Source organism: Neomonachus schauinslandi, chromosome 15, assembly GCF_002201575.2.
Source record: "Neomonachus schauinslandi chromosome 15, ASM220157v2, whole genome shotgun sequence".
In the NCBI taxonomy this organism is placed as follows: Eukaryota; Metazoa; Chordata; class Mammalia; order Carnivora; family Phocidae; genus Neomonachus; species Neomonachus schauinslandi.
The window spans coordinates 15,753,318-15,777,620 of NC_058417.1; the positions used below are offsets into that span (position 1 = coordinate 15,753,318).

The following is a 24,303-nucleotide window of genomic DNA, read 5'->3' on the forward strand; positions in this document are numbered from 1 at the left end:
TTGATTTCCTGGACCCATGAATATAGTGGACACTAGTTCAGAGCATACACAGCCTTCTAGAGAATCTTCCCGCACCCTGCAAGGTACTGCCAATTAACGAGCATTATAAACTGAATCTTCAGTGTTGGTGAGGGTGGTAAAAAACACAGTAAGACCAGTGAATTCCGTGAGCATGGGCCCACTGCCATGTTTCTTTTGCTGTGAACTGAGTTCTGTGATCAAAAACAATGCTGTATGGAATACCATGATGATGCATAAGGTATTCTGTAAGTCCACGGATGGTAGTTTTGGCAGAAGCATTGTGTGCAGGGAAAGCAAATCCATGTCCAGAGTAAGTATCTATTCTAGTAAGAACAAAACACTACCCCTTCCTTGATAGAAACAATCCAAAGTAACCAACCTGCCACCAGGTAGCTGATTGATCGCCCTGGTGCCATACTAGACCCTTGGTGTTGGTCTCTGCTGTGGGAAGCTCTGGCACTCAGCAGTGGCTACAGCCAATTTAGCTTTGGTGAGTGGAAGTTCATGTTGCTGAGCACGTGCATAACCTCCAACCATGTCCCCATAGCCACTTTGTCCATGAACCCATTGGACAATGACAGGAGTAATTGTGGAAAGAGGCCAATTAATAGCCACAGAATGGGTCATCGTATCTACTTGATTATTAAAATCTTCCTCAGCTGAGGTCACCCTTTGGTGAGCATTCATAGGAGACACAAATATCTTCATGTATCTTTGCCTGTTCAGAGAGGTCTACCCTCATAACTTTTCCCCAAAGTTTCTTGTCACCAATTTTCTAATTGCACCCCTTCCAAGTCCCTGACCATTCAGTCAAACCATTAGCAACATGCCATGAATCAGTATATAATCTCACATCTGGCATTACTCCTTCCAAGCAAAATGAATAACCAGGTGCACTACTCAGAGTCCTGCCCACTGCTTAGAAGGCATTATAGCAGGACGGGGGACCACAGACATTTGGGCCATTTCTTCATGTAGCTTACTTGGGCCTTTACAGCCTGCTTGGGCCCAGTCATTAGATACCACTTCCATTTGATGATGGAGCGTTCCTGTGCATGCCCAACTTTATGGCTTTGTGGGTCAGATCATACCCACTTCATGATGGACGCTCAGGTAGCATGGTAACTTGGTGGCCCATGGTCAAGCATTCAGCCTCTATCAAGACTCAGGAGCAGGCCAAGTGTTGTTTCTCAAATGGAGAGAGTACTATTTGTCAAATACCATTATTTAGGGCGCCGGGGTGCCTCCGTTGGTTAAGTGTCCGATCCAGTTTCAGCTCAGGTCATGATCTCATGGATTGTGGTGTGAGACCGAGCCCCGCTTCAGGCTCCCTTCTCAGTGCGGAGTCTGCTTGAAGATTCTCTCCCTCTGCCCCTAACCCACACTCTCTCTCTTTCTACAAAAAGAAAGAATCTTTTTAAAAAATACCATTATTCACAGAGAATGGCAGGGCTTTGCTAAAAAATCTTAAGGGCCTCACCTACAGGTGTTTGCCAGAGGTTCCCCACAGCATCCCTGTCTGCCACTGACCCTTAAGCCCTGTTGGATCTGCTGGCAAATATGGCCCAAGTGGCAGAGCAGCTTGCCAGGCAGCTTGGACCTACTGCAGAGCCTTCTCTTGTTCTGGGCACCACTCAAAGTTAGCAGCTTTTGGGGTCACTCCGTAAATGAGTCAGAGTAACACACCCAAATGAGGAATACATTGTCTCCAAATAAATGGGCAGGCACATCGTGGCCCAGTCAAATGGACCCATAAAATTAACCATCACATACACTGATACGGAATACCTCTAAGATGTAGCATGAGAGAAAGTAAGGTGCAGAATAGGTAGGAAATACTAAGCTATCATTTGTAAATTTTTAAGTGAAGAAAAATACATATATGCATGCACAAATATGCTTACATATGGACTAAATATATCTGGAAAGACATTTAAGAAATAGTAACAGGTTGCTTGGGGAAAGAAATTGAAGGACTGGAAATAGAGTTGAGAAAAATAGGGAAGGTATTATTTTAACCCAAGAAAAAAATACTTTTTGAATTTTCAAACAAGAACTTATTCAAAAAATAAGATACTATAAGTGGGGTAAAAAATATTAAATACATCAGAGCATCTCCAAATGAAAGAGAAAAAAAGGTCTCATACAAAAAAATTCAAATTCCATTATTAAAAAAAACTGTTAGTGGGGTGCCTGGGTGGCTCAGTCGTTAAGCGCCTGCCTTCGGCTCAGGTCATGATCCCAGGGTCCTGGGATTGAGCCCCGCATCGGGCTCCCTGCTCCGCAGGAAGCCTGCTTCTCCCTCTCCCACTCCCCCTGCTTGTGTCCCCTCTCTTGCTCTCTCTCTCTGTGTCAAATAAATAAATAAAATATTTTTTAAAAATTTAAAAAACTGTTAGTACAAAATGAACATTTTGATTATAAAAGTCTTCCAAGTCCATTTAGTTAAAAAAATAATTGATTCAACAAATTTTGAATCAAGATGTATTCAAACAAAAAATGTGTTCCATTTAATTGAGAGTTTCCTGTAAAAGATTTTACCTGTAGATTAATGTTGTATTACAGATTTTACATGTGTTTTATCTGTTCCTTTTTTTTTTAAAGATGTATTTATTTATTTTTTAGAGAGAGAGAGAGAGTATGGGCGTTAGCAGGGTGGGAGGGGCAGAGGGAGAGAATCTCAAGCAGACTCCCTGCTCAGCTCAGAGCCCGACGTGGGGCTCCCCACGGGGCTCGATCCCAGGACCCATGAGATCACGACCTGAGCTGGAACAAAGTGCCGGTCACTTAACTGGCTGAGCCACCCAGGCACCCCATTATCTGTTCCTTTTTTAAAAGTTGGTCTTTTTGGCTGATCAACTGATAAGGGAAATTCCTGGACAGAGAGTTGAGCAGAGATGTGACGACGGTCACCATGAGGGACGGGAAAGTAGGGCATCATCCTCATCGGCTTCAGTCAGAAGTGTGGTACTTATCGTGCTGGCGCCAACTTCATAAGTAATTTTGGGAAGTCACCATTACTGTTCTTTTTATTGTTCATGTCATCCCTCAGCAAAGCAGGAGAAGCCTCTAGTTCCTGAAGCCTCCTAACACTTTCCTGAGTTGGAAGTGTGAAGTGCGAGAAAAACATTATGCATATTTCCACCGCCCCCAGTGCTTCTCAGATCAAACCAGGATCCCAGCTGTGACCCTACTGCAGACCCAGCCAAAGTGGATGATTCATTAACTGAGTCTGAAGTGGGTCCTAACAATCCACCAGGCTGCCAGACTGTTTGCCAAGTCTCCAATCGCTTTTTGTAAGCAAAGCCAAAACAACAGCCCAAGAGATAGTAAGCAAATCTGGATTGTTGGGTATGGGTGAGGAAGTAAAACCTCCAAACAATTATGCTGGGGGAGAAATCTGTTCCAGAACATTAAGACCACCCACCAGAATCAGGCTACAGTCTCAGGATCTGTCACTGGAAACAGCACAGGATCCCTTTGCTCTCACCATGACTATCTTAGGTAAGAGGCAAAAAAGAATTAAGAGATAGGGCACCTGGGTGGCAGGTGAGAAAATTGAGGCTTCTGAAAAACTTCCTTTTCTGATCCTTATCTCTTGCGGTTCTAAAACTTCAAGATAACAAGCAAAAGGGACGCCTGGATGGCTCAGTCGTTAAGCGTCTGCCTTCAGCTCAGGTCGTGATCCCAGGGTCCTGGGCTCCCTGCTCAGAGGAGAGCCTGCTTCTCCCTCTCCCTCTGCCCCTCCCCTGCTTGTGCTTACGCGCTCTCTCTCTTTCAAATAAATAAATAAAATCTTTTCTTTTTAAGATTTTATTTATTTATTTGACAGGGAGAGACACAGCAGGAGAGGGAACACAAGCAGGGGGAGTGGGAGAGGGAGAAACAGGCCTCCCGCTGAGCGGGGCTCAATCCCGGGACCCTGGGATCATGCGCTGAGCCGAAGGCAGGCGCTTAACGACTGAGCCATTGAGGCACCCCAAATAAAATCTTTTTTTAAAAGAATTAAGAAATAGTAATAATAAATATTTTCAGCAATTGTTCTTGACTGAGGACAAGGCACAAGTCACAAAGTCCAAACTCATCTCTCAAACACTATAGATCACCAATTATTAAGAATGATTCTGAACCATCACTTCTAGATCCAAAAGAGGTATGGAAAACAGGCAATTGAGAATGGAAATGTTCAAATGAGAACTGAACGTGGCCTGAAGCCTATATCCCTTCTTGGGCACAAGCTCTAAAAAGAACATATGGAGTTGAGATTTTCTCCTGGTACGGAGAAGAATTCTGAGCAGGGAACTAATCACGTTTCTGTGCTGAAAGATGAGCTCTGGATGGTTTGGAGAAGAGCAAGGTAGTAGGTGTGAACAACAATTAAAATTCTATGAAATGAAAACTAACTAGAGCCCAGACCATGGGAGTGGCAATGAATTATAAAATGAAGGGATGGGTTTGAAAGCTATCTACATGGTACACAGGGGACGCAGGAAGCAAGGAGTCTAAGACTAATCTAGTTCACAGAAGCACTGTTCACCCAGATGGGAAACTCAGAAAGAACAGGTTTGTGGAGGAAAATAAGTTCTCATTTAGATCCACCCGAACCCAGTAGCCCCCTAGCAGCTTCCACCTGTGGGTGCTCTATAAAAGTCACACATCCTTAGGCGAGCTCTCTGGTCTGCCTCTCAGATCTGCTCCCCTGGCCTCAGGGAGCCTCATTTGGGATCCAGCTTTTTTTTTTCCTAACTGCTCCCCTGTAGGTTCAGGCTCTTCTCTGCTTTCGGAGGCCTCCTGCGGGGCTTCTGCTCCCAGTTCACAGGCAAGAGCGTTTCCTGCCAACCCCCACGCTAGTGTTGCCTCCTGAGACCTCAGAGAGCCCACCTTGGGCCAAGTCCCTTCTTCTGGGTAGGGATGGAGGGATGGAAGTTTTTCTCTAAAACCCATGTTGGCCTCAGCATTCTGAGTCCTGGACCTGCTTCCAATCCGACCAACTCTTGTCTATAGGAGGTTCCCATGTCTGAGCAATCCATTCAATGCCTGGCTCTTTTTTATTTTATTTTATTTTTTTAATTTTTATTTTTTTAAAGATTTTATTTATTTATTTGAGAGAGAGAGAATGAGAGACAGATAGCAAGAGAGGGAAGAGGGTCAGAGGGAGAAGCAGACCTCCAGCCGAGCAGCGAGCCCAAGGTGGGACTCAATCCCGGGACTTCAGGATCTTGACCTGAGCCGAAGGCAGTTGCTTAACCAACTGAGCCACCCAGGCGCCCCTCAATGCCTGGCTCTTATTCTGCTTTCTGATCAGAAGCCTACCTGCCGGTGTCCCTTGCAGACCATAGTACTCCTGAGTGACAGGTGATGAGCTGTGAAGAAGTTCTAACAAAAAATACAGAACTCCGCTTGCCCTGCCTGGGCTGTGGCCCCAGCAAAGTTGGGCGCATGCTGTACCCCTCTGAGAAAAGCTCATCCTCAACCCAGAGGACCTCCAGGCTTTCTCACTCAGCTGTGGATGTAGCATCAGGACATGGGACTGTGCAGCAGTGCCCCAGCCCCCTCAGCCCTGGAGAAAAATCATCTTGTGCAACCTTCTCAACTGAATGGCCATTGTTGACTTAGAGGCGCCTTTCATCTTTTTGGCCAGCATCCTCTGAGAGTCCCTGGTACATGTAGCCGCGTGCTTGCTACAGCATGCCTCCAGGCCAACAGCCAGAAGTGCCTTGGAAGCCCCAGGAGAGGGGCGCCTGGGTGGTGCAGTCATTAAGTGTCTGCCTTCGGCTCGGGTCATGATCCCAGGGTCCTGGGATCAAACCCCACATCGGGCTCCCTGCTCCACGGGAAGCCTGCTTCTCCCTCTGCCACTCCCCCTGCTTGTGCTCTCTCTCAAACAGATAAATAAAATCTTAAAAAAAATGTCTTTAAAAAGCCCCAGAAGAGGGGCGCCTGGGTGGCTCAGTCATTAAGCGTCTGCCTTCGGCTCGGGTCATGATCCCAGGGTCCTGGGATCGAGTCCTGTGTCCAGGCTCCCTGCTCAGTGGGGAACCTGCTTCTCCTTCTGCCCACCCCCTGCTCGTGCTCTTACTCATTATCTCTTTCTCTCAAATAAATAAATAAAATCTTTAAAAAAAAAAAAAAGCCCCAGGAGAGTTCCTGGGCCACATTTTGTCCACACAGGGAATCCAAAATGATACCAAACATGGTATTACATTCATGGAAGTGAGAACCCCCCCCTTTCTCTTTTTTATAATTATTAGTAATCTCTACGCCCAACATGGGGCTCAAAGTCTTGGTGCCCCAGAACCCTTCTCTTTCTAATTATCAGTCAGCAACATTCACCATTTCCTGGGACTTTCCTACATACTTCCCGCAGTTCATGTCTTACTTCTCTGCCCTATTATCCCCCAATTACTGGTTTCCTCAGAGAGGGGAAGGTGTTCTCAGTTTCCAAAGCTTGCTTGTAGTGAGCGCTATGCTGGTAGATATTGAACAGCAAAAACAACACAAAAGCTCTGACTTACAGCATGTACTGATCTCTAAGAGGTGAATGCTCCATCATGGCCAACTTCAGGCTACCAACATGATGTCCCTGACCGCAGAGCTGAGAAGAAATGCCAGAAGCACACCATTCCATAGCCTTTCTTTCTTTCTTTCTTTCTCTTTCTTTTTCTTTCTTTCTTTCTTTCTTTCTTTCTTTCTCTTTCTTCCTTCCTTCCTTCCTTCTGTTCTTTCTTTTTCTTTTTCTTCCTTTCTCTCTCTATCTCTTTCTTTTTTTTCTTTCTTAGATTTTATTATTTATTTGACAGGGAGAAAGCACAAGCAGGGGGAGAAGCAGGCAGAGGGAGAGGGACAAGCAGACTCCCCAGTGAGCAGGGAGCCTGACGTGAGACTCGATCCCAGGACCCCGGGATCATGACCTGAACCGAAGGCAGATGCTTAACCGACTGAGCCACCCAGTCATTCCTTATTTTATTTTTTAAAAAACAAATAATTTGTCCTTTAAAAAAATTTTTTTATGTAATCTCTACCCTCAATGTGGGGCTCAAACTCACAATTCCAAGATCAAGAGTCACATGCTCTACTGACTGAGCCAGCCAGGTGCCCCCACCTCATTATACTTCTAATAAATCCCTCTCTTTTTGTGGGAACTGGCCAGGGTTGGTTTCTGTTGCTTACAATGAAGGTAGTATTTACTCTGTGGCTTAGACAATTCTGGTCAGAGATCAAAGGAGGCTCCTCCCTATTTGCTAGTCCAGAAGTTAATTAGTTGGCTCCTTTTTTACTTGTTATCTTTTTTTTTTTAAGATTTTATTTATTTATTTGACACAGAGAGAAAGACAGAGAGAGAGGAAACACAAGCAGGGGCAGAAGGAGAGGGAGAAGCAGGCTTCCCGTGGAGCAGGGAGCCCGATGCGGGGTTCAATCCCAGGACCCTGGGATCACGACCTGAGCTGAAGGTAGACGCTTAACGACTGAGCCACCCAGGCATCCCTTTTGCTTGTTATCTTGAAGTTTCAGAACCGCAAGAGATAAGGATCAGAAAAGGAAGTTTTTCAGAAGTCTCAATTTTCTGCCTTCAGTAATAAAGCAGTTAATAAATAGCAGACTATTAACAATCAAATTAGCTACACTGCTTCTTCAGCCCTCCTCTAGAAAGGTTTATTTTGTTCTTTTTACTTCAAAAGTCCAAACAGTAGACAACTTATCCTGCCTCTCTTATAGGGGTGGACAGAGGGAGGTTCTTCATGGGACACGACTTAATCACTGCTTCCCAGAAGTGGGGTGACTTAACTTCCTTTTGAAAATCCAAATGATTAGATAGAAACCATTTGCAATATAAATGATTTTCAATCACAACTTTGAGACACCGAAAGGTTACTATGTTAATACCAAAAGGTATTAATATATACATTAAATATCAAGGAACAAGCTAGCAAAATATCTTAGGATTTGGAGAAAAATGTATGAACTTTGCAAAAACACGTGCTTTTTTGATCCCTTGCTTTCTTTTAATCCGAATGGATAATCCCTTTAGAAAGAAAAGGCCAAGCCATGTGGAACAATGCTTGTGGGACACTGGTGACAATTTTCCAAGCCCATCCCTTCAAAGATGAAGGAAGGACTGCATACGGCAAATGACCGAGACTCTTGGCTTTGCAATTACACGTTTGTTCCAATGGGCTGTGGGCATACCCGTGGTGCCTCTCAAATTTTGAGCAGTTACCTGCATCCCAGGGTTTACAATGATCTGAGGGGTGCACTCCCCACCCCCAGACACTTTCAAGTTTACCAGCCAAAGCTTCTGAACAGAAATCTAGAGGACCAACAAGAATGGGCAACTTTAACCTGAGACCCTAAGGTTCTGGTCGGCGAGGAATGGGGGTCCCCTGTTCTCCCGGACCCACTGAGATGCTCCCCCGTAGCCTTGTGGCCAGCACAGACAACCTGGGGGGGGGGGAACAAACTGTAACGTGAGACTGCTGGACTCCAGGGCCAGAGAGAGTCCCTAGGCTACCGGCAGAGGTTCAGCCCGGGGAAATGGACATGGGAAACCACTTCTCACTTTCAGAATATGCTTGAAGAGGTTCAAGTTTTCCAGCAGGTGAAACCCATTCCACCTATGGAAGGAAATGGGTAGGTGGAGGGAGATACCAGAGCAGTGTCTGTAACTGTTCTCTCTCCATCTGTGATCCAGGCCAAGGATCCAAGGATGTTCCATAAAAGGCTTCTTCCTTCACGTACCTGGGCCACATGGAATTTCTTTACGTGCTGACCTGGATCTCACCTGAACTCTAAAGCAGAACCTTCATTTGGGGATTGATGATTGCTCTCTTAGTAGGGTTAATTACTTAGACCATTCCTTGCTTTCCAAGGCCACCTTACCTGGGACTTGTCTGGGGGAGGGCGTGTCCCAATTTCTCTCAGATACAACTGGGGCTCTTAAGACCTCGGCATAAATCAGAGCCCTGGGTCCCTCATTCGTCTGGAAGGAAAGGGTGGTTTGGAGGGCATGTTGAGTTAGAAGTGCTTTTTTTTTAAGGTTTTATTTATTTATTTGAGAGAGAGAATGAGAGAGAGCAAGCACATGAGAGAGGGGAGGGTCAGAGGGAGAAGCAGACTCCCTGCCGAGCAGGGAGCCCGATGCAGGACTCGATCCAGGGACTCCAGGATCATGACCTGAGCCGAAGGCAGTCGCTTAACCAACTGAGCCACCCAGGCGCCCGAGTTAGAAGCGCTTATGGGAAATGTCTGGTTCTTGTGTTTATGAGAAAGGTCTAAGCTGGAGATAAAGATTTCAGATCACTACTGCATTAGAAGTGGAGTAGAACACGAGGATGAGCTGCTCAGGTAGAATGAGCTGCGTGAGAAGAGAGTAAAGGATGAAGCCCTGAGAGGACCAACAAGAAAAGGCCAGGCAGAGGTGCCTACAAAGGAAACTGGGCAACTGGAGAGGCTGTAGCAAAAGTAGGAGAGACGCTCCACCAAAACTATGAAGAAACTTCAGACAAGGAGGAAGGAGTCAACAGTGTCAAATGCAGTGGAGAAGTCTAGTAAAATGAGGTCTGAATTAGATTCAGCAACTGGGAAGCCACCGGGGGACCTTCGGACCAGCTCAGTCAGTGGCTTGGTGTGAACAGAAGCAGGGTGAAGCATCTGCCATGCTCGCGGGCACAGAGAACTCTGGGTACCAGTGAAGTATCTCTGCCTACGTTGACTGGCTAGGCTCACCACCTGTTTCTATTTATGTTTCTCTTAGCTAAAACACCCAAATACATTGCTAGTCTGGGGCAAGGCAATAGCTTGGGATCTATTTTAGTACCGTATAAACTGCAAAAGTTTGCCTGGGTTCATACACAGTACTATACTATCTTACAATTTACCTTTAGGTTCTGAGTCGGCAAGCCGGTGAAGACTTTAATTTCACATACTATAAACGTGGCTTTCCAGGGCAATGTTAGTCCCCCATCACCAATTCCACTGACAGCAACAGCTGGCTGGAGTAGCAGCCCCAGCCTTGCGCTCTCCATCTGGCCAGTCGTCTCCACCTCCTACCACCGTCCCTGATTTTTCTTATACTTGGCTAGCTTCGCTCATTTGTTCACTCATTTGTTGGGTCCCTTCTCTCTCCGCAAAGGTTTAACTGTCAAACAAAACATATACTGCGTACATTTATACCACGCTTTCACGTTTATTTACAAAGCACCTTCCACCATTGACCTCCGTAAGGAACGCTTAGGCTGGAAGGGCAGTGGCGAGGCGCGTGCGCCCCCTGCCGTGGCCCCGGAGCGCTGCAGCCTCGCGGGCGCGCTGCCCCTCCCCCCCACCCCGCGGCCGGGAGCTCCAGAGGCAGCGGCGAGGCGAGTGCCCGCGCAAAGCCTCCTGGGAAATGCGTGGCCTACAAATCCCTGTACCCACCGCGCTGCAGCCCCGAGGAAGAGGGCGCTTTCTGGTGACTCTGAATCTTGATGCTGCACGAGCCTGATTTGGTATTCACAAGAGGCTTTTGGGGGAACATCTCTCTTTCGCTGGATGCACGAACGGACTTTGCTGTCGCAGTTTACTGGACTTGTTCGTTGTGGCGAATCTGCCGTTGCGGCACGGTGGCCAGGCGCGCAGGGCCCTGACGTGAAGCTTGCGGAATCTGCTGCGGGAAGAAGAACGCCAGGGTTTCTCGGGCAACTGCAGTCATGGCGGCGACTGCCCCCAGTGCGGGCGCCTCCGCGCCTGAGGCGGCGGGTTCCGCCGAAGCCCCGCTGCAGTACAGCCTTCTCCTGCAATACCTGGTGGGCGACAAGCGTCAGCCCCGGCTCCTGGAGCCCGGCAGCCTGGGCGGGATCCCGAGCCCGACCAAGAGTGAGGAACAGAAGATGATCGAGAAGGTGATGGAAAGCTGTGCCTTCAAGGCAGCGCTGGCCTGCGTGGGAGGTGAGGCGCGACTAGGGGGGCCGTTGGGAGGCTGAGGGCTTGGACGGCAGCAGGGTCCTCTGCCAAGAAGACCACGCGCCTGGGAGGCGAGGAGCCTGTGGACCTCGATCTTGACCTCACCCCTGCCTCGATCCGTGAACTCGAGTAACCCTTCTCTAGGCCCTGAGGTTAGTTTTCGCCTCTGGAAATTGGATCAGAGAATCGGTACTATACGGGTCGGGGCCTGGAGGTTGGTTATAAAATGGTTGACTTCATTCATTCGTTGATTCGCTTTTAAATAAGCATTCTTTGAACAAATTGTTACAAGTAGCCATCACGTGCTTGGCAGTGGAGGGACGGGGTAAGAGACCAGAGCCTGGTTCTCGTGAAACTAACATTTTGATATATATAGAAGCAACAGTGTTGGGAAGGAGCCTGGCAGGAAAGTGGAACATAGGGGAACAGCAAGTGCGAAGGTCTGCCAGGAACCGGCTTCAGGTTTGAAAAACAAAGGCCAGTGTGGCCAATGTGATCAGATGGCGGTGAACAAGGGGGAAAGAAGTCTGGAGCACCCCCCCCCCCTTAAACCTTTTGAAGGCTTAAATGTATGAATGTATGGTGTCTCTCCTGTAAAGAGGTTGGCCGCATTTGCAGATGAGTTGAAATCTCAATGAGAACGAAAGACAATCAAGAAACAAATATAGTGAGTGCAGATGTGAAGTATAGTAGAAAGGAAAGAGAGGTATTTTTTTTTGGTTTGGGGAAGGCTACAAGAGGTGAGACTGCTGCTGTATCTTGAAGGATTGAGAGAATGGGGGTAGAAAAGAGGAAGGGAAATGCCCTTTCAAGTTGGGGGTGGAGTTGCGGATTTGGGCTTTTTGCCTTTAGGCGTTAGGGCAGTAATTGATGCACATGATGAACCAGCATGGAGTGTGGGAAAGGAAGAAGTCTGTGGATAGGGAGACGGTATAGGGATTTTGCTAAACCGGACCTCGGTGAGGCCTGGCCTGGGTCTTTGTTCATCATTGTGTCTGATCCTAATAAATCACTTACATATTTGATGAAATGATGAATAAGTCTTTGTAATGCTTCAGAGTGGAAGTGATAAAGGTCCTAGACTAGGATAATTGTGAACATAGGGTTGTGGCGAGGGGAAGCAAAGCAGCAGTCAGAAATGCCCTTGAGGTTTGGAGCTGGAGTGACTGGAAAGAAGGAGCCATAAGTAAGAAAGTCTGGAGGGGAGGTGTCCACGATTTCATTAAACATATATTGACCTTGAGGTGATGAGAGGGCATCTCTATGGAAATGTCCAGCAGGCTCAGGAAGTTGGGGACAGCAGTGTGTGGTTTGCCATTTGGTAGCTTTGTGACCTTAGGGAAGTTACTTAACCTCCCTGAGCCTCAGCTGCTTCAGCTACAGAATGGAGACGATAATAGTATCAACCTCACAGGACTATTATGAAGAATAAAAGAAGCTGTGACTATAACGCGTCAGAGTAATTGGCACATGGCACTCACTAAATGACAATTATGAATGTCACCATCGTCAAGGGAGTGATTTGCAAAGTTGATAGCTGAATATATGAGTATAGACAGAGAGCAGAAGGTTAAAGATTGAATCTTGAGGAATGTTAGAAAATAAAAGGAGGCGAGGCGCCTGGGTGGCTCAGTCGGTGAAGTGTCTGTCTTCTGCTGAGGTCATGATCCCAGGGTGCTGGGATCGAGCCCTACATCGGGCTCCCTGCTCAGCGGGGAGCCTGCTTCTCCCTCTCGTCCCCTGCTTGTACTCTCTATCGCTATCTTTGTCTCTCAAATAAATACATAAAATCTTAAAAAAAAAAGAAAAGAAAAGAAAAGGAAGAAATCCAAAGGAAGACAGAGAAACTGTCAACAAGGTCTGGCTTGTGTGATGTGGAAACCAGCTAACTGGAGGGTCTGAGTGGCAAGGTGGAGTGGCGGGGGTAGGTAGGGAGTGTCCTCTTTGCTGGTGGCCATCCAAAATGTGTATTTGAGTATGATGACCTCATTACAGTAACCTAGAAAACATGCCAAAGAAATCTTCATTTCTGTGTTTGTTTTCAGGATTTGTCTTGGGAGGTGCGTTTGGGGTGTTCACTGCCGGCATTGATACCAATGTGGGCTTTGACCCTAAGGATCCTTACCGTACGCCGACAGCAAAGGAAGTTCTTAAAGACATGGGACAGAGAGGAATGTCCTACGCCAAAAATTTTGCCATTGTGGGCGCCATGTTTTCTTGCACTGAGTGTTTGGTAGAATCCGTAAGTGTCTCTGCCTTCTGAAAAAGCCTTGCCTGTACCACCTTATGACTTCCTTTTTTTTTGAAGATTTTATTTATTTGACATAGAGATAGAGAACAAGCAGGGGAATGGCAGAGGGAGAGGAAGAAGGAGAAGAGGGCTCCCTGCTGAGCAGAGAGCCTGACTTGGGGCTTGATCCCAGGATCCCGGGATCATGACCTGAGCCGAAGGCAGTCGCTTAACTGACTGAGCCACCCAGCCCCCTCCCCCTCCATCTTATGACTTCTAAAGAGAAATGTTGATTAGAAAGCAGATCAGAAATGCCTGATACTTGGTAGATTGACTTTTCATTAAGTAGTCCCTAATGTAGGGGCGCCTGGGTGGCTCCGTCGTTAAACATCTGCCTTCGGCTCAGGTCATGATCCCGGGGTCTGGGATCAAGCCCCGCATCGGGCTCCCTGCTCAGCGGGAGGCCTGCTTCTCCCTCTCCCACTCCCCCTGCTTTTGTTCCCTCTCTCTCTGTCAAATAAATAAATAAAATCTTAAAAAATAAAAATAGTTCCTAATTAAACTTTTTGGGCATTTATTGCATTTATTTAGGCTTGCATTATTTTTTAGTTCTCCTTGTAGGCTAGAAGTTGGTTAATGATTTTAGTTTTTAAATTTTTTAAAATTTTAGTTAGCATACAGTGTTATATTAGTTTCAGGTGTACAATATAGTGATTCCACACTTCCCTACAACACTTGGTGCTCATCACAACCAGTGCACTCCTTAATCCCCATCACCTATTTCACCCATCCCCCCACCTACCTCCCTTCTGGTCACCATCAGTGTGTTCTCTATAGTTAAGAGTCTGTTTCTTGGTTTGCCCTTCTCTCTCTCTCTCTTTTCCCTTTGCCTGTTTGTTTTGTTTCTTATATTCCACATGAATGAAATAATATGGTATTTGTTTTTCTGTGACTGACTGACTTTGCTTAGCATAATACTCCCTAGCTCCATCCATGATGTTTCAATTGGCAAGATTTCATTCTTTTTTATGGCTGAGTAACATTCCATTGTGTGTATATATCTTTATCACATCTTTATCCATTCGTCAAAAGATGGACACTTGGGCTGTTTTCATAATTTGGCTATTGTAGATAATGCTGCTATAAACATCAGGATGCATGTATCCCTTTGAATTGGTATTTTTGTATTCTTTGGGTAGATACCTAGCAGTGTGATTGCTGAATTGTATGGTAGAGTTCTTTTTTTTTTTTTTTTAAGATTTTATTTTTATTTATTTATTTATTTTTTTTTTTAAAGATTTATTTTTATTTATTTGACAGAGAGACACAGCGAGAGAGGGAACACAAGCAGGGGGAGTGGGAGAGGGAGAAGCGGGCTTCCCGCCGAGCAGGGAGCCCGATGCGGGGCTCGATCCCAGGACCCTGGGATCATGACCTGAGCTGAAGGCAGACGCTTAACGGCTGAGCCACCCAGGCGCCCCAAGATTTTATTTTTGAGTAATCTCTACACCAAACATGGGCCTTGAACTCATAACCCTGAGCTCAAGAGAGACACATGCTCCAATGACTGAGCCAGCCAGGCACCCCAAGAGTTCTATTTTTAACTTTCTGAGGAACCTCCATACTGTTTGCCAGAGTGACTGCACTAGTTCACATTCCCACCAGCAGTGCAAGGCGTTCCCCTTTCTCCATGTCCTCGCCAACACCTGTTGTTTATTGTGTTTTTAGCCATTCTGACGGGTGTGAGGTGATATCTCATTTAGTTTTGATTTGCATTTCCCTGGTGATGAGAGATGTTGAGCATGTTTTCATGTGTCTGTTAGAAGTTGGTTAATGATTTTAACCGTGAGACTTGTTGGGGAACCAGAGAAGAGATTTTGACTACTCCTCAAATGGCGCACTTGGTTTCAGCGCTCTGGTACCACCTGCAGGAAGCATCCATGAACACATTCAAATTTTAGGAACTATATTTTGGAAAGTGAAAAGGATTAGGTTTCCTTTGGGGAGGGACTCAATTAGCCAGCTGGAAACCCTGTGTTTTTTTCCCTTAAACATCTTGTCTGGCTTGTTTCTTTGGCTCTGAACTGCGTTTCTCCACCCACAGCACCGGGGAAGGTCAGATGGGAGGAACAGCATCATTAGTGGCTGCATCACGGGGGGAGCCATCGGTTTCAGAGGTTAGTAAACAGCTCCTGCTTGGTTTGCTTTGTGGCCTTGGACAACGTGCTGTAGTTGACATTCCCAAACACATGCGTGTTCCAGGGACAGCCCAAGGCATATGTGGACACTTGATACTCTTCTCTTCTGAAAAGTAAATCAGGTTTACTTTTGCATTAACATACTTTTGGAAACTTCTAGTATCTAGACCGGGGTTTTTCATCTTTGGCACCGTTGGCATTTTGAACCACATAAATCCTTGCTGGATGGAGAGTGGGGCTGTCCCGTGCATTGTAGGATGTTTAGCAGTATCCCTGGCCTCTACCCACCAGAAGCTAGTAGCATCCCTTAGTTGTGACAGCTGAAAGTGTCTCTCGACATTGCCAAATTCCCCCAGGGGATGAAATCACCCATGGCTGAGAACCACAAAAAAATCTAGATTTTATTTATTTTTTATTTTTTTAAAAAATATTTTATTTAGTCATTTGACAGAGACAGACACAGCGAAAGAGGGAACACAAGCAGGGGGAGTGGGAGAGGGAGAAGCAGGCCTCCCGCTGAGCAGGGAGCCTGATGCGGGGCTCGATCCCAGGACGCTGGGATCATGACCCGAGCCAAAGGCAGACCCTCAACTGACTGAGGCACCCAGGTGTTCCCCTTCTTTCCTTTATTAAAAGATTTATCTATTTTTTTTTTAAGATTTTATTTATTTATTGGAGAGGGAGGGAGAGAGAGTGAGAGCACAAGAATAGGGGAAGGGAGAAGCAGGATTCCCCGCTGAGCAGGGAGCCTGATGCGGGGCTCGATCCCAGGACCCCGGGATCATGACATGAGCCGAAGGCGGACACTTAACGACTGAGCCACCAGGCGCCCCAGATCTAGATTTTAGAAAAAAGAACTGCCCTCACATTGAAAAGATGGGAAGAACTTCCTCCCAGTAAGGAATTCCTGAAGTGTATTGATCTGTAGGATAGGACAGAAGCACGACTAGGTCTTGTTCAGCCCTGGAGAGCCCATTGAACCAAATGGCAGGCGCTGCTGAACTTTCAGGTCCGTGCATTTCAAGTAGCTCAGACATCTTTCTTAATACCGTACAATTGTCAGTTTTAATATTTTGTGTAAGTTATATGGTAATGTCTTTCTGCAGTTGAAGATTCTTAGTGTTCTACCCATTGAAAGCCAGACAGGGGTATTCTGGAAATGTGGGTTATCAGCAAGAAACAACAAAGAAAACAGTTCTCTGCACTTCTGTCCGTGTGCCCATCAGGAGTGCGGTGTGGGGGGTCAGTGACCTGACTCCTCCGAGGGGCCATTGCTGGGCCACTCGCCCTCTTCCGTGCCTGATTTGCCCAAAACAAAAAGCCTGTTTTCTCCTTCTCGGAGAGGCAGGATGATTTGCCATCATTAAAAGCTGCTTCTGCTCCTCAGACAGCCATTTGTGATTTATAGAGTAACTTTTCCTTTGGTCTTCCCATCGCTCAGCTCTGTCAGGGACGTTGAGAAGCTCAGCTCCCTCCAGGATTGCTTTGATCACCTTCCCAGGAATTTAGTTCATAAACAAGTCAGGGTAACAGGCCATATGCTTTCACTTGCTTCCAAGGGCTGATTCTCTTAACCAGCTTCCTGCCTGAGGGGCTGTTTCATGAAACTGGAAATCATAATTTTTTGGAATGAGAAAAGTTGAACATACAGCTAGATAAAGCACACTGGGGTAGATTGTGGACTTCCTGGAAGTCTTACAGATCCGACGGGTCGGTTGGACGACAGAATGTCGACACCGGTTTCTTCGCCGCCGTGGCTAGGCAGACTTCTGAAGGCAGCCTGACTCGGTGTCTGTCACCCCAGGTAATGTCATTTCTGCTTGCTTTACAGCTGGCTTAAAGGCCGGGGTCATTGGGTGTGGAGGTTTTGCTGCTTTCTCTGCTGCCATTGATTATTACCTACGGTGAGAGTTCCTGCCTCCAGGGAAGGATGCTGCCAGCCCAGCATCAGAGCTGCTCTGTGGAGGCCAGTTTTGTCCCACTGCAGGGCCCTCGCTTCAGAGACCGCAGACCCTTGTTTTCCCTCCTACTGTTGGTGTCGTGAGGGAGCCACCTGGCTGCCGCCTGCCTCCACCTCTGAGGAGCCACATTCTCTGCTCCTGGGTTCCCGCCACGCTGTGTGGGGGATGTGCCATGCCAACCTCTCTCGGGCAGATCAGGAGTGTGGTGACTGGTAGGAATGAAGTTCCCTAAGGGTTCCGTCCCGACCACGGCTGGCCCTCCGGTGGTTCTGTGCGGTGGGACCAGAGGTGACTGGACACGTACCAGGAAGCTCGTGTACTTCGGAACTCCACGCGGTCGTCCGTCCCACATGGCAGGGCAGAGTAAATGTAGACTGGCCAACCCATCATGTCATTTTGTTTAGTGTTCTGCGATCTTTGTTTAAAAAGTTAGATTATAGTTTAAAAGGTTGGTTGGTTTTTCGGGGGGAGGAACAGTGACAGCGTGGTCCCATCCCCTCCTCCTCCACTTCCCATTACGAACAATAAAGGCTTTTCATACCATAAAATAAATGAATAAATAAAAGGTTGGTTTATTTTTATTTTCAAATTCCATGAGTCCCCAAAATGGTGCCAGGTGGCCCAGAGATTGGACATCCAGAGGGGGAGTGAGAAAGTTCCTGAGAAGTGTGGGAATGCTCGATTCTCAGGGTTTGCAGAATAGCGTTCTGAGATTGTTACTTCAGCCAGGGCCTGCCCTCCAAGACGCCCAGCCCAGCCGTGTCCTAGGATACACTGAAATTCCATGCATAAGCCCTGGCCTCTTCTAAAAACCCTCCTGTGGGCTGGCTGATGGGAATGCCTGCGGTCCGGGCCACACTGGTTTTAGGCTCTGACCGCTGGACCAGGCCCAGCTCAAGGACACGCTGTGTGAAGAGTCCTGCTGTGGTCCTCCTGATGAGTCCATCAGCAGCGGCTGGTGAAGATCGTCCGTTCTCCGCTACCCTTGTTCTCTGGTACCAGGTTTTTTTGTTTGTGTTTTTTTTAAAGATTTTATTTATTTATTTGACAGCGAGAGAGGGAACACAAGCAGGGGGAGAGAGAGAGGGAGAAGCAGGCCTCCCGCTGAGCAGGGAGCCCGATGGCGGGCTCCATCCCAGGACCCTGGGATCATGACCTGAGCCGAAGGCAGACGCTTAACGACTGAGCCACCCAGGCGTCCCTGTTTGTTTTGACACATTAGTGTTTTTTATTTGACCTAATGGTCTTTTTCTGACAAAAGAAACTCAGCCTAATTGTGTGCCCTGGAGCAAAAAAATAGGCTTTTATGGTTGGGATCTGCTGTGAGTGCTTCTTCACTCTGGTCCTTTGGTGAGGACACGAAGGGAATGAGCTCAGGCTTTCCCACGTGGGGAAATCATAGGCTTGGTGGGGCCGTGTAATTCCAGCCACCTTCAGCCAGCGGTAATGTCTCCTGTTCTGTACACTGACTCCTTCACCTTGTTTTGCTTTCTCCCCTTTTTTCTGCTGTCTTCTAGCTTACGCCACCCCCCCAACCACAATTCAGACTTGGCTGAGACGTCCAGATGTCCAGGGGTGTGTGTGTGAGTGAGGACGTCAAACTCAGCCAGTAACCCCTTCCTCTGGCCAGGCCTGCTGCTTCCTCGGCAGTGGATGGGAGCTGACGCACAGGGCTTATGTCCTTGTGTGGTGGAGTCTTGTAATATCCAGCCCAGTCTCACAGGTCTGAGGCTTCACTGCTCCTCAGCTAGCTGGAGTATCCTCAGAGGCCTGGGGACAAAGTCAGGAGTGTTTCCTATACTGTCCTAGGTAAGTCACTTCTAAGCCCTTGGAGGGCAAGAGCAGACGCTCCTAGCTGGCAGCTGGCAAAGCGCCTGGATGCCTGGCGTCTTCCACCCGCCGGCCTAGCAGGGAGGGTCCCGTGTGCTGAGCGAGGCCCGGAAATGCTGCCTTTCTGACTGCCTTGGAGCAGATGAGCCCTCGGGCTGTCAGTAGCCATCATTTCAATAAGCCAAGCGTCGTCCACATGGACTATTCAGTCAAGAAAGGAGATGAATAGTTTCCTGTTTTAGATGGCTAAGGAGTCAGTATGAGCTCATAAACCAAACACCAATTTTCAGAGACATCTGTTCCTGATCTCCAGAATAAACATAGTGTCCAATGGCTTAGGCTGGTGGGAACCTCTGTCAACCCCACTGGCTCTCCTAAAGGGAGGCCGGGCCCCCCAGGGGATCCAGCCTCTCCCAACAATCAGACTGGGCCAAAAGGCTGCCCCAAAGACGCCCACTTCCGATGAAAATGTAGAGAAAAGTTTGCATAAAATAAGAAGCCTCCACTTGGATCGACACCTTTCTGCCATCTCTCGGAGGGATACTGATGGCCAGGTCTTTGGTGGGGCGTTTGTCCTTCATGAAAGGAATCTCGCTGGTGACCGACTTGGAGGCCCCTGTGAAGCATAGGCCGAAGGGAAGCTCAGGGGACGTTAACTAGGGGCATAGCTTTCTGGAAACACATCTGGAGACAGCTGGAAGAGTTAAATATTTAGATTGGTGGTCTTCCTTGGACTACTGAGTATACAAATGTCCACACCACAGGGCTGAGTTGTGTGCAAATGTTGGGGCTTTGCATTTTTTTTATTAACATTTTCCTCTCACTTGGTTTACATCAATTTATAATAATCTACATAAGTTGAAACAGAACATAGACCAAAAAAAAAATACATCCTTACCAACTTATTAAAGTCAGATATTAATGAAGGTTCCCACCCTACTTGTATCAGCAAAAATTGGCAGCCCACAGCCGTTGCCAGCAGGGACAGGTGTCCCCGTGTCCCCATGGCCTGTCTGCTGGGCTCCTGTCGGCACAGCCTGCCCTGCTGGGCACAGTGGTCGGGGGTTCTGGGCTGCACAGTCCCTGACTTTTGGGACAACCCATGGGCTCCTTCCTTGGTGCAGCTTAGTCCATGTCTGGTACCTGCCCCTCCCCACCCTGGGGGTGGAATTCATAAATATTCTGAGCCGTTTGCATTTCTCAGCCCCTCCAGCCTTCCTCCCTAAGCCAGCTTGGGGGCTGCGGTAGCTACCTGATGCCGAGAAGCAAACCTCTTGTTTCGGGGAGGTGGGAGACACGCATCTGGGGCTATAACTAGCTCTAGCTGGGCCTCCAGTTTACTACCATCAATGGCTTTGGAAGCAAGAACCTTCCATGCCACCCACCAACTCCTGAGTGCTGAGCAGAGACTCCAGGGATGATCACAGGCTGGGATCTTTAGACTCAAGTGGTGGTCTTTCTCCACCTCCTGTCCCAGGCCGCAGGGCTCCTTGCTAAGCTGCCAGCAGATGGCTACGTGGTCAGAATCATTTCCCTCCTCTTAGGCATTTCTTTCCTCGGGTGTGCACAGAATGTGCACCATTCTGCCCAAGACTGGGCCACAGGTGTAAACACCTTGGGAAAGCGCCCTGCCTCTCACCGAGCTGGTGCTACGGCTTTAGGGCCAGCAAACCCTTCTTTAGAACTTAGCCCTGAGCACAAGCTGAAGGAGCTGTTCTCTCCGACCCGGAGGGCCTAGAATCTGCTCTCTGCCACCTAGGAGAACCAGAAAGCCGTGTGCTCAAGCCCCCGCCACCCGGGAGCCTGTGCCCTCCCAGGCCAGCGGCTCAGATGGGAGGAAACTGCGCTTGGGGGATACTTCTCATTCCTCTCTGGCACGGAGAGGTGGGCCTCAGAGTTGGGACTAGAACCTGGTGATCTCTCCTCTGGAGCAGGGTGTCAACAAGGAATGTCCCCAGCAAAACCCAGTCCCAAGAGAGGCAGGTGTTCGTGACTCCCCAACGCCTGGAGTTTCCGAGAGTTCACCCTAGAGGCTGCGTCTGGAAGCTGTGGGCGGGGAGGCAGCACCATGGTGGCTGGCTACCAGGGCCCGCGCCGGTCTTTGCCAGGCCCCGGAGCACACGTGGCTGTGGCGGCCGTCCCGTGGCAGTGCGTGGCTGTGGAGGATTGTACAGTCTAAGGCGAAGGCACCGCAGGATCCGCGTGGTGCCGGGAAGGGCTGCCTCCTGGGCGGAGCCTGCCTGTTTCCGGACACCTGCTTCAGCCATCTCGCTGCCCTCCTAGAGACCTGGCTCCCCTAGAAAAGCCACTATAACGCCTTGCTGCCGAGAGCCGCTTTCCCCCAACTTCGGGCCACAGTGCTCCGTGGCGCTCCTCTGCATGTCCCACCTGTCTTGTTTGCTCAGTGGCCCGACTCGCCCACCTCCCCCCGTTCGTGACCCTCTGGCTCTCTTGATATCAGGTCACTTGTGAGTCTTGACACTCAAAGGAAATAGAACACCAGGGGAAAAGGAACTGAAAAGCAGAAGAAACAGTCAAAGATGCCTCACTAGGAGGCAGGAGATAGAACAGATAAACCCCAGAAATGGAGATTGTCAGGTGGAAATTCCGGATCGGCTCTGTAGCTCTGTGCTAAGCTGAGGATTAGTGTGAGGTTGTCTCCCTGTCCAATGTGGGCACAGGCAGCAAGGCCAAGCAGGTGTGCTTCCACAGGCGGCGGATGGGGTGGGGGGGCCGGGGGGGGCAGCAGGCACAGCCTCGGACGGGCCACTGCCGCCGCCGCCCAGGGCCTCCTCAGCTTCCAGTGATAGAGCGAAAACCAAGGCTGCACATGCATGTGGGCAGGCCGGGAGGAGGGGAGGGTGGAGGCAAACTGAGGGGACGCTGCCCGGAGACTGCAATCTGGGAGCAGGGCCAAGAGAGGATCAGCCGGCCGCAGTGACAGAGCGCAAAATAAAAGCCCTTGGACTGGACCGGGTGGGGCGGGGGGGAGAAAGCGTCGGAGGGACCGAAAGAACAAAGCAGGCTGTCCGTATGCCCATACTGGGCCGGTCACTGCCATTTCTGCAGGACAGACAGACAGGAACCCGTTCCCCAACGGCACGGGGCATGAGACAACGCGAGGGACAGAATGCAGGGCCCGGGGCGCGGCGCTGAGGCTGGGGGCTGGGGCGGCTGCTTTGTACAGGGCGGCATGGAAGATGCACGGATTCCAGTTCGGGGAAATCGGTGTCCCTTGGAGGCTGGAGCACTGGGGTTGGGAGTTTTCGATGGGAGTCTTTCAAGTCTGTGTTGGGCCCCCGGCTGGAGAGGCCGGCCTGGCTCGCCGCCCGCCCCCAGCGGCTCCCGCCTTGGGCTACACGTCGGTGGAGAAGTACAGTGTGTTCCGCTTCAGTTCTGCGAAGGAAATGGGGGGGTGCTGCAGGTAGTAGAGGAGGACCTGGACCTGTGGGGGGGACAGGGGAGACTCAGGCTGGGCTCCTTGGCCTCCTGGCCCTCCTCCCATCTGCCCAGAAGAAGCGGTCGCCGGGGGTCCCCTCTGTGCCACCCTGTCCCTGCCCCCAGGCCGTCTCAGGCCGCTGCCCCCCTCCCCGCCCCCCGACAGCCCGGGGGTGTGTGCCCATTGGCAGCAGTAGACGGCACCTCGGGGCAGAGGCTGGGGAGCCTGCGGCCACCTCCCCAACCTCAGTCGGAAGCTTCCGACCCGCTCCAGAGGTTGGCTTTGGCTGGGCAGCCCTGCCTCCGGACCGGACTCTGACCTGGATCTTGTAGGGACTCCAGAGACGTTTCCTCACGCTGGAAGCAATCCTAGAGCTTCCACACGGGAGGACAAGGCCCCCAGAGGTCTCCTCGGCCCTGAGCCTGCCGTCCGAGACTGCGGCACTCCCACCCAGGGCTGCAGTCAGCACCGGGGGCCCCCGGTCCGGGCTCACGCTTCTTTTTTTTTTTGTTTTGGTCTCGGAGGCGGGACTGTCCGGAGCCCTGCCTCCCCGGTGACATCCTACAGACCATCCACCCAGCAGCTCAGCAGGGATGGGCCGTGGGACTCCAAGCTGCTCTCTCTCCGCCCCGCGGGGAAGCCCGTTGCACGACCCGAGCAGCCCAGGCCGTGCTGGTGGTACCTGGGCCATGACATCATGGGACCAGATGTCTGCAGCCGACGTGAGGTGTGCTTTGCTCTCCACTTCCGACGGTCTCAGTAACGTGGGGCCAAACACAGTAGCCAGGTTGTGAAGGGACATTTTGTTGATAGGTTCCTTCTCAGCAACCCTGAAAGGGGTGGCGGGGGGAGAGAGGGAAAAAAAAGGCATTTCTCAGCAGCCACTCGGAGCTCCAGACGCTTGGCCTGAGCTATAAGAACTCCTGGGACGATTCCCAGAAGGTGGGTACTAGCCGCCCTCTCCTGAGGGTAGAGACCTCTTGGTCAGGAGAGACTAAGCCAGCGGACCACGTCTCCAGCTCTGTCCCAGGACGTTCCTGTATTGGATTCCTAGCTCCCGGGGCCACCCCTTGACGGTGAACTGCCAAAGCCAGAAGGACCTGCTCCAACTCCTTCCCCTCGAGGAGGATGACGTTCCTGACTCGAGAACCTTCCCTGTCCCGCTCATCACAGCCCTGTAAGACCAAGACCTCGAAGTACAGAGGTGGGACGTGACTTGCCCGAGGTCACACGGCTAGCCAGTGGCAGAGCTGGGGTCTGACCCCACGCTGTCTGCCTCCAGAGCCTGTGCTCTACCCAGGGTCAGCCGAGCTGCCGCGAGTGGCCTCGGGGGGTGGGGGTCCCAGAGGAGGGGGCCGCGGCTCCAGCAGCAGTCACGAACTAGACCCCGGGCTCTGCTGAGGCAAGACAGCCCTGATCGCAGATGGAGCCCGGGGGCTGTTCTCCTGTGCCTTTTCAGAAGGGTCTTCCTCGCGGGACCCCAGAGTTGCCTCCCTTTGGATCTTTCTCTGCTTTTCTTGCGCAACAGGCCCCATGCTCAGTAGATATTTCCCCGAGTGACAGCGGGGGCTGCCATCTGGCTGGCATCCAGGCAGACCCAGTACCACCCAACACATCACAGAGGCCCTGGGCCTCCATTAGGCCCAGGAATGTTTCTGGGGCTGAGACCACTCACCCCGAGCAGTGCCC

The 24,303-nt window shown here is 49.8% G+C and overlaps 2 protein-coding genes across 6 annotated transcripts in view; one reads left to right on the plus strand and one right to left on the minus strand.

Moving 5' to 3' along the window:
• The first annotated feature begins 10,675 nt into the window (after nucleotides 1–10,675).
• TIMM22 (translocase of inner mitochondrial membrane 22) lies at nucleotides 10,676–17,888 on the plus strand. The gene is made up of 4 exons (XM_021704280.1): nucleotides 10,676–10,941; nucleotides 13,002–13,198; nucleotides 15,291–15,363; nucleotides 17,216–17,888. The coding sequence occupies exons 1-4, from the start codon at nucleotides 10,704–10,706 to the stop codon at nucleotides 17,290–17,292; spliced, it is 585 nt and encodes a 194-aa protein (XP_021559955.1). The 5' UTR covers nucleotides 10,676–10,703; the 3' UTR covers nucleotides 17,293–17,888.
• Nucleotides 17,889–19,946: 2,058 nt separating this feature from the next.
• The window catches only part of ABR (ABR activator of RhoGEF and GTPase), a 173,833-nt gene continuing 169,476 nt past the window's right edge, over nucleotides 19,947–24,303 (minus strand). For all 5 annotated transcript variants that reach the window (XM_044921865.1, XM_021704502.2, XM_021704503.1 and 2 more), the window contains 2 exons: nucleotides 23,297–23,444; nucleotides 19,947–22,620 (listed from right to left, as the gene is read on the minus strand). In XM_044921865.1, coding sequence (XP_044777800.1) covers nucleotides 22,531–22,620; nucleotides 23,297–23,444 — 238 coding nt within the window. In that variant the 3' untranslated portion in view covers nucleotides 19,947–22,530. The remainder of the gene's footprint in view (nucleotides 22,621–23,296; nucleotides 23,445–24,303) is intronic.